At 33.2% G+C, this 10,286-nt stretch overlaps 2 protein-coding genes across 3 annotated transcripts; one reads left to right on the forward strand and one right to left on the reverse strand.

Annotated features, from left to right (window-relative positions):
* The first annotated feature begins 2,082 nt into the window (after positions 1-2,082).
* LOC110697062 (heavy metal-associated isoprenylated plant protein 39-like) lies at positions 2,083-3,127 on the forward strand. The gene is made up of 3 exons (XM_021874398.1): positions 2,083-2,225; positions 2,343-2,421; positions 2,557-3,127. Exons 1-3 carry the CDS (start codon positions 2,217-2,219, stop codon positions 2,772-2,774), a joined length of 306 nt encoding a protein of 101 aa, XP_021730090.1. The 5' UTR covers positions 2,083-2,216; the 3' UTR covers positions 2,775-3,127.
* A 1,479-nt stretch (positions 3,128-4,606) lies between these two features.
* On the reverse strand, positions 4,607-9,669 carry LOC110697063 (pentatricopeptide repeat-containing protein At1g55630-like). Of its 2 annotated transcripts, none has more exons than XM_021874400.1 (2): positions 7,484-9,669; positions 4,607-5,174 (listed from the first exon to the last, which is right to left on the reverse strand). In XM_021874400.1, the coding sequence occupies exon 1, from the start codon at positions 9,048-9,050 to the stop codon at positions 7,578-7,580; it is 1,473 nt and encodes a 490-aa protein (XP_021730092.1). In that variant the 5' UTR covers positions 9,051-9,669; the 3' UTR covers positions 4,607-5,174; positions 7,484-7,577. The 2 variants fall into 2 exon arrangements, with proteins under 2 accessions (XP_021730092.1, XP_021730091.1); XM_021874399.1 differs by having other exon boundaries at positions 5,481-9,669.
* Positions 9,670-10,286: the final 617 nt, after the last annotated feature.

The raw sequence follows: 10,286 nt of genomic DNA on the forward strand, positions 1-10,286 counted from the left end.
AAATGGACCCCCAAAATCCTCCAAAAGTTTGATGGCCACCTCTCTTTTTCAGTTTTTCTCACGCTTGTGTTTGGACTATAGAATATACGGATCATGATGTCCAAAACTACAAGTCTTCACTCGATATGATTTACCCTCTCCATTTTAATCATTTATTTTTATACGAGTACTCGTTTATTTTTTTTGTTATACCATATATGGGTATGCCTAAATTAATCAAAGTATATTGAAAATTTATTAGGAAGGTGGTGAAATAGTGACATCGCTCCCTACCTTATATCGATGTAGGGATCAAACCTCATGAGAATCATTTGAGGGATTTCTCTTATCTCCTTCCACGAGTGAATCTCTTTTTAAAGGTGGATCGGTAATTAATGGAGAATATTTAATGTGAAAAAAAACTCTAATTTATGGTTATTCTACAATTATTTCTTTCTCGATTTTAACCTATTATATTGTAACTTATCTCATCTTATTTAAACCCATTAAACATTATAAGAACTTACTTTATTGTAAAAATGAACTTTGGCTAACCTTTATCAACTCTTAACTTGCTTTTTCTAAACTCATCATCTAATCTAACTAATTGAATAACTAGATAACATTTGAGATATTATTGATGTTTGAAAAGTAATTCACCTAATAATTTAAGCAAGTGGATGGAAAAAATTTCTGTAAAAATTCAAAGTTCATAATCTAGAGTAACAATGACCAAACTTCTTTTCTTAAAGATAAGTAGATAGCATAAGAAACTACTGAGCGTCTTCATTTGGACAAAGCAACACCTAATTAAGCTAAATGTGGAATTGCTGTGAAATCGGGGAATTTGTTACAAAAGTACAATTTTTTTTGAGAATACCCTACAAATACAATACTATTACACATTTTCAATTTTTAAATGGTAGGGTGATTCCATTTGTCTGTTTAATTTGTACACTTGCATATTTGGACTCTTCTCTCACACTTTAATAACTACTTCCTTTAATTTTTTTACTTGACCTGTTTATTTTATTACGTTTGTCAATGTAAAACTTTAACGATCAATAACGTTAATTCTTCATAAGTAAAAATTATAAAAGTTATACATTATAATAGTATTTATCGAGACGAATTCAAAAAGATCCTACGTAAATATGTTTTTCCTTATATATTATTCACAAATGACGATAAAAAAAAAAATGGTGAATAATGTAAAACTCAAAGCGGGTCAAGAAAAAAAAGAATGAAGGAAGTACAATGTACCTCAAGATTTTGTTACCTTCAATTAATTTTTTGCGTACTTGAGTTATTTTGTTGTTTTCTATATTTTCCAAACATGCGTGAGTTTTTTCTTTATTCACATTTTTTTTTGTATTTTTGATAAGTATTCCGTATCATATCTTTTTGAGTATTTTTTTTTTAATTACTCCCTTTATTTTTAAATGCTTGCTCTATTTTTTTATGCGCCGAGTTTTTGGAGAAATTGGAGAAAGTAATAAAATATGAAAATAGTGGGGTTGGTGGAAGAATAAAAATTGTAAAAAGAAAAAATAGTTGAGAGAATTAGAGGAGAGAGAATATGAAATCACGGAGTAATAAAATATGATTTATGTTGGGTCTACTAGTTGAGATAAATGAATCAAATATTGTAAAAGCTTTTTAAATAAGGAAATGTAGCAAGTATTTAAAAACGGCTGGAAATAAAAAGTGGAGCAATTATTTAAAAACGGAGGGAGTATATATTTTTGTTTCTAAATTATGATTACACTTACATTGTTTATATTTTGGTACGAGTATAATTTTAAAACATTGATTCATTTGTCATATTTTAATTTTCTTTTTCATATAACTTTTCATCTATTCAACACTATGACTTACATTATTATTCTATTCTTACGATATGAGGGAGTACATGTACGCAATAGTGGAATACTCGTAGAGTAGTAGTGTATAGACTATAGTAGAGTGTATGTGATTACTGATTGCCTGATTGGTACGAGCCTACGATTAACCATATTAGAGTTACAAAGTGGAGCACAGCGAGTGCACGTAACATCAGCAAAGAGACCCTACACACACGCCAACCTCTCGTTTCCCCACTTTATTTTTGTTGTTGTTTCGTTAGTTACTTAGTTTAAATGCTCAACTCTTAAATTCAACTCTCTTCATCTTCTTTCTCTTTCTTTTTCAACATTTTTTTCAAGGTGAAAGTTTCTTCAACTTCTCCTTTTTTCAAAATGGCACAGGTAAATTTCTCTCTCCTCTTCTCTTCTATCCAAATTGTTTTATACCATAAAAATTCATTCTTTTTCTTCTTTTTTTGACTGAATTTATATGATTTTTGGTTAATTTTTCATGGGCAGAAAGTTGTGTTAAAGGTGCTAACCATGACTGATGAGAAAACAAAGCAAAAAGCAATTGAAGCTGCTGCTGATATCTTTGGTACATAATTTCATACCTTTATATCATTTTCTTATTTGTTGTCGCTTTACTAGTTTAAATTATACTGTCAACGTGACAATTAATTCTGAACCGAACAGGGTAATTATAATTATAGTGTTGACATTTGATGAACAGGGGTGGATTCAATAGCAGCAGATCTTAAAGAGCAGAAATTGACAGTGATTGGGCTAATGGATGCAGTAGCAGTTGTGAAGAAATTGAAGAAAGTTGGAAAAGTTGATTTGATTTCAGTTGGTCCAGCCAAAGAAGAGAAGAAAGAAGAGAAAATAGAAGAGAAAAAAGAGGAGAAGAAAGAAGAGAAGAAGGAAGAAAAAAAAGAGGAGAAAAAATAATTCTCATTTTCCTAATTTTATTATTTACTCCAAATTATTAAAATACATACTAAATATTCATAATTCATCATATACAGAGTTGTTTATTTATATATAGTCATTTCTGCTGGTTAATATTAGTGTTTATTTTTGGTAGGTGATAGACTATTGAAACTTTTTTATGAAAAAAACAAGTTATGGAAAAATCATAATTTTAATCTAACTTTTGCAAATATTGGCATATGCTTTTGTATTTTCTTGGATGGTGAATATATGATGCAAAGACTCCACTATGAAATTGGAGATTGATTAGATATAAATATCTACATGGTGTAACTATACTTTGTAAATATAGTTTGTTCTCAATTGGGATAAGATCAATTAGCAAGGATTGTGTGTAATGTGTTCTCTCTTTTTATACCATGATTAAGCAAATTTCATGAATCATATGTATTTGCAAGTTTTTACTCATATATTAGTTGCACATTATTTAGGTTCAATTCCATACAAGATGAAGCTCGAACTTTTTTTATCATGATCAAATCCTCTTAAAGTTTAAAGTTTATCAAGAAGAGATTAAGATAGATTGTACGGAGTATTTAACTATTTATGCAATCTTATGTTAATTATATGAAACTTTGTTTTTAGTCATGACACCCCAATAGTGACCATTGACATATGTCAATAGCCATGCCATTGAAAAAAGAATAGTGGGATTCTTAGGTTTCACGCAAAATTAGTTTTAGAAGGGTCATTTTTCATCCATAGAAACGTCCACTAATCCACTATAAGTGGACAGAGTGTGGACAAATTTAGCAACTAAAAACAACAAAATCCGAACGGTTCCAAATATAATTAAGGCACAAAATACATTCACAGCATGAAAATGATATTCTACAGTGGAGATATGTTATGACTCAATCACGTATTGTATCATCATGAACAAGATTGTTCGATAATGACTTCATTTTGTCATCACATTAATTTTATAATAAGATCAACTTTGCCTAATTCATGCTTCACATATATGATTAATGGCTATCTGATGTCATTATATTCCCCTCATCATTTTATAAGGCATTCAGATTATTCTCCAAGCATTGAAATATTTTGGAATTAATGATTTATTTTCATTGACTCATTATAATTATATATCTACCTTTACGTGTGATCTATTAGATTCATCATAATTTCAATTTGCAATTTTGATTTTTTCAATATTTAAATCTAACTTTGATTCGGCGACTATTAAATTTAAACTTTAAACTTTTTGATTAAAATACTAATTCATACTCTGTAATGTATTAAATGGCAATAAATTAGTTAGTTAGCCGACTAGGCGACCATTGTCCAATTGTCCTTAAGTTTTGTCCCCTGCATTTGACGAACTTCATTCTGGCATCTTAATTCCATGATATATACTGTATATTCTATATGTCTATATAATCAAGCAAGTCGGCCAAAAGGAAGAAAAATCTAATATATGTACTGCATAAACTATAAACTCTACAATTTTGAACTCCCTATTAAGTTACCAGTTCACACGAAGCTAGCTAAATCACCTACCAATACTACTCAGAAGTTAGCAAGAGCGCCTACCACTCACGACTTTCATATACGACGTAGATAGCTTAGAAAGGCTGCCTTTCCATTTTAGGTGATGCTAAATTCAACATATTGATATCTAAAATATTAATTGGCAAGCCATCCTTTGGAGAAATCATTTTCATTGGGACCAAAATAATAAGCCACATTTGAACTTTTTAGTCGAACACTACTAAGATTGACGATTACAGAGTATTTCTGATCATTGTCAACATGTAAAACATATACGGAGACTATGGAAGCGTTAGTTGGACAAATCTATCAAAGCATTATTTGTATTGTTAATCAAAATGTAGTACATTATTGTAAACTTCAATTGTAGAAGCTAACAAGTTTTGACCTGGAAGGCTGGAATCAAATTATGGCTTTTGTTTTTGGCAACAGAGGGAAGATCAATTCTTCAAGGTTGCCAAAAATACTATCGACGGAGTGGCTCAAGAAGGAATCTGTTAGACCAGAAGTTCCCTAATTATCTTTCTATACGTACAACCTTTTGCCAATCTCCATGTGTACTATGGTTTACGACTTTACAAGTCCTCCATCACAATAAAGAAACCATCTCAGCAAGATGGTGCAGTCAATCTACAGGGAATGCCCAAAAATATTATGACGAGTAGGGAAAATCAAAACATGGAGGTTCTCGAAGTTCAATCGCTTCATCATTCTTAGCTATCAAGATTTCTACAGTGTTGGCTATGGGAAAAACAGAGATATTTTTTCACTGATGCACAAAACTTTAATTCTGAAACTCTATAATCAAATAACTCAGGAGTCAGGACTATGGAATAGGGATCTTCCAGTGGCTGAAAACCAAACCTGCAATTTAAAGCATAAACTGGTTTAGCGTTGCTTATCTTCATCTCTAAATCTTGCTAGATACATGTCAAAATCCTGAAACCGTCAAGCATTTAACATTTCCGGGCACCTCTAATTATGGTTTCATTTTTTAATCTAGGTGGGGGTGGGGGTGGGAGTGTAGGTTAAGGTGAATATGGTTAATGTTGTTTGATGCTCATGTTTATTGACAACAACGAAACTTGGACAGCACATTTGAAATTTATATTGAATACATATACCAAGAATTTTTAAATGTTAGCAATCGATTGAGTTGTAAAAGCATACCAAACAAGCATCTCTTCTTTTTAGGGATTGCGCCCACAAATGTGATGATGTAGGACATTGCAATACAGACTTTGCAGCACTCCAATAGAGGTAAGATTTAAATGGAGAGCTGCAAAACAGTTAGATACATGCTTCGCAACTATATACAAGACCAATCATGCAGAATGGCAAGTTCAATACTACAGTCATAAATCATAATACATTCTCCTAACAGAGAATACCAGACAGGGGAGCTTGGGGAAACTAGTGCATAAACCAATAGATACAGTGGAACATGCATGTGTAATAACGCACTTCATCGAATCTTCCAAATGAAAATTATGAATGATATCTAAAAAGGAGATAATTTCTTTAACAGTCTAATGGTTATTGCATAATGAATCTATATGCCGAATAACTGGGCGTCTAGCTTCTAAGATCTTGTACCTTCATGATCAATTATCATAAGACTCAAGAACAAGAAGCATTTATGTGCTCTAGCTGTTCTTCAGGGGGAACAAAGTAAGAAACAATCAGAAAAAGTTTAATAGCACAAAAGACACGCACCAGAACTTGGCATGTTGGCAGCAAGAGACAGTATTACATAAGTATAAAGTAGTAAGTACTTCATAATACATAAGACAAATCATGAACTTAATTCAAATTGGCGTTACTTTCAAACAGAGTGAAAGTGCATGAACACATCAAATTATCCATGAAGCCACTAAAAATCAACTGTTTGAGATTTGAGAACCTGTCACCATGTCACGTCCTGTTAAGTGTTAACATACATGTTTACACTATCTGACATTTATAACAAGTTTTGACCACAGAAAGGGGTAGTGTTGCCAATTTTATATGAAACAGAAGTACTAACCATAAGGTTTAATCTTAGTGAACAACATGACAGTGCAATTTCGCAATAAATACTTGTAATAATTACACTGAAACACTGGGAGGCACTCTTCATACTCCACATATTCATCCTTGTGAGTCCATTTTCTAACTCTGATGATATCAAAATCGAGGAAGAGGGAAACTGCAACTCCTACCTCATAGGGTGAGGGAAGATATATTATAGGCAGATCCACTAGGTGATAATACATGTTTTCCTTGCCCGCAAAAGAATTTCCTCTATAGAAATTGCAATTTCACTAGCATGGCAATGATAATTCAACAAATAGAGGTTACAAGATCTAGTCTCCTTACCTCAATTCTATCTTTACAGATAATAGCAACTGGCATGAATTAGAGGAAGAAGCAGAGACAGAAATGACTTTTCAGAATATAAAGGATAATTTTAATTTCCAGGCAAAGCTACAAGCTAGAGAGACTAGCTCTAATTGAGAAAAGAAAGGTTGGGCACTATACCAAACCACACTAGCAGATGTTCTCATAAACTCATCCTAGGCAGGTGAATGTGATTAACAAAATACTCGAGATCCCAGAAGAGTTGTGGCCATGATGGAAGTAAAAACATCTTCGGAATAGCAGCAAAATCAAGTGAGAGAGACCTAATATTGCTTAAGATGATCTTCTCAACTAGAAGATAAGTAGGCTCTAATTTTTGAACAGCATACATATTTGTCAAAAACCTTAAAGCATACACACCTTAGATGTCAACATCGTCAGCAAAAAATGAGGAAAAGAGCATACATAAATAACATAGAAAGGCACAAAACTGAACAACAATCACCAAATTCTGAAAGGAAACAACTTAAAAGCCATTGGAAAGATATTATTTTCCACGTGGAAGTAATTGCTTTATCAAAATGGTGATATTCACCCGACAAAGATGACATCGAATGTGGTGAAAGGCATGATGAAACTTGGACAAAAGGCATAAGCATATAAATTAACAAGGCAAAATGTGGTGATGAAAGTAATTGCTTTATCAAAATGGTGATGACCATCCGACAAAGATGACATCAAATGTGGTGAAAGGCATGATGAAATTTGGACAAAAGGCATAAGCATATAAATTAATAAGGCGCAAAATGTGGTAATGAAAGAATTTAGCATACCGTAACATCCAATACAAGCAGCAGCTACAAGCTGTGGTGTGTAAACAATCAATGAACTTTCTGGAATAAAGTTACAATGCCAAAATCCTGTAATTCAGTATCTCCTATATCTCTTATATCTTGAGATGCGATGAACATATTGTCCTTTCTCGATCATATCTTTCACTATTTCATGTGCTTCAGAAAGTTTCCCATTGCTTCGCAAGTTACTAATTAAGGTATTGTACACGAGAAAATTTGGGCTGCAATTTCTCTGTTCCATTTCCTTAAGCATAGAGCATGCATCCTCAAATTTCCCAGCCATACAAAGTCCCCGAATCATGGAGTTGTATGTAAATACATTTGGCAGCTTTCCATCTGCAATCATATCACTGAACAACTGCTGGGCCTTCTCTAGCTCTACTGCTGCTATATATCCACTGATCAAAACAGTGTAACTGACAACATCAGGGTTGAACCCATTCTTGCTCATTTCATCAAAGAAGTACTTGCAAGCATCCATATTTCCTGCCCGGCTCAAACCATCCATCAAGGAAGTGTAGTGGAGAGAGGATGGATTTATTCCAACTTCCCTCATATGATTCAAAAGATTAAGCGCAGCATATGGCTTATCCCCTTTTCCAAGAACATGAAGAAGAATGTTAAAAGTATGGCAATCTGGAGATAGTCCATTCCTACCCATTTCATCCAGCAACCGATGGACATTATCCATCTTTCCCAGCCTATAATGTGCACAGATGAGTATGTTATACGTTAGGATGTCAGGTAAATGATTATCAGCCACCATTTGTTGATAAACCCAATCAATTAACCTGTGCTGGTTTATTTTAAAAAGGCAGACCAAAATTGCATTGTAGGAATCCTTGAATGGGCGGTAGTTGAATGTCTTTGACCTAATGAATCTTTCAACGATTGTTCTTCGCAATCCTAATTCACGACAACTACCAATCAAAATATTAAATGTTCTTGCAGTAACCGGGTAACCCTTCTCAGTCATTTCATCAACTAACCGCCACATTGCTTTAAACTCCTCAGCAGCAGCAAAAATTTTCATAAGCAGATGGTATGCATTCAGTGGATGCCTATAGTATTCCTGCTCACTAGACCATACAAAAAACTTGTAAGCCAATTTGGCACACAAAGTCCTATTTTCATGGTTTACAATCTTCAAAATCTTCAAGAGGACTTCTCTAACAAGCAGGCCTGAAATCCTTATATCCAATTCAAGCAACGCCGGTTTCACATTAAAACCCGGACCATCTTGCCTTAGTACATCAAACATCCTATCTGCATCTCTCCACGTAGTCTCAAAGAACTTCTGCTTGAGATTACAGTTACCCTGAAATTGGATATCGTCATCATCCTCTTCACTTGCTCTATCTACTAAACCCGGATCAAAATCCAAACTTTTCCCAAATTCCCTAATCAATTTTTCAATAGGGCTAAACTCTTTGCTAGCATCATCCTCACCACAATCTAAACTACAATTACAAAATACCCGCGATACAGAACGTAAAAATGGGCCGGGATGTAAAACCCTTCGACCAAATTGAGCAACAGAGTTCATAATCAACAAGATTCAACAAATGGGCAGATCCCATTATCTCAATAAACTCGCAAAACCTAACGAATTCGAGAAACCCAGAAACAGATTCGAACATTCAAGTAAGTATATCACCAATTGCAGTGTTCCCATTAAAATTAAGAACCCCAATTCATAAATGTAAAACCATCTTCAAAAATCAAGATAAAAATATACCAATATTCTTATCAAATCAAACTAAAATTAGAAGCTTTCAAGCACCAATCATAACGAAGAGGGTTTAGGGTTTAAGATACGAACAATATAGAAGATGAAAAGGGTTTTGTAGCGCTTTCAAAAGGGATAGAGAGAGAGAAAGAAGCAGAGAAAGCTTACTTGGTTGGATGATTGATTATCGGAAGAACAGGAAATCGCAGTAGCAGTTAAGGAAATCACAAAAATGGGAGAAAACAAAAGATGAAGATGCAGTGTAGTGAAGATGCTGGTTCCCGAGTGGCGGCACAGCCCCAATGTGGAGGTCTCCACTATCCACCTCTTTTTTCTTTTTTTACAACGTCCTCCTCTGTAAGTTTTTTCTCTTAAGGAAACCAACGCAAAATGGCTAGCAGATCGCCGTTTTGTTTACCTTATTTTCATTTACGGGTATTTTAGATCACAAAAGTTTAGATGCAAAGTACTCCTAATAATATATGGGCTAAGTTTAGATGATACGAAATAATGCATAGACTAGCTAATAATATTTCATACGTAGTATAAGATAAGGGTTGATAAATTCCAATAAGGTCTAATAACACCAATTAGATAAAATAAATTAATAATGCTTGGTATAAGATGAAACTACCTGAGTCCGGGCAGTTAGCCATTAGTTGGTAGCCGTTAGCATGTGTTAATAAGTTATTAGGTAATGATCCATCTCCTATACTGAATTGTGATTTAGGGTTGTGAAGGAAGAATATTACTCCATGAAAACACTTTTAAATTTTTTAATCTTCATTAAATTTGCCAATTTATGTTGATCAGTTGGTTGTGCAATTAGGTTACTATGATTACAAAAATGGTACTAGAATATGATTATAATGAAAATAATTTGAAAACTTTTACTTACAAAAATAGTCTAGCTTATACAAAAGTTACAGATTTCACATGTAAACATAAGGAAGTAGTTATGCTACTATCAACCCTTGATAGAAACCAACATTATCAAATATCAAGTAGTATATTTCACTATTAAAACTTTTATGTACGTCCAATTTACAATAA

The sequence above is a fragment of the Chenopodium quinoa genome, unplaced genomic scaffold, assembly GCF_001683475.1.
Source record: "Chenopodium quinoa cultivar QQ74 unplaced genomic scaffold, ASM168347v1, whole genome shotgun sequence".
NCBI lineage: Eukaryota > Viridiplantae > Streptophyta > Magnoliopsida > Caryophyllales > Amaranthaceae > Chenopodium > Chenopodium quinoa.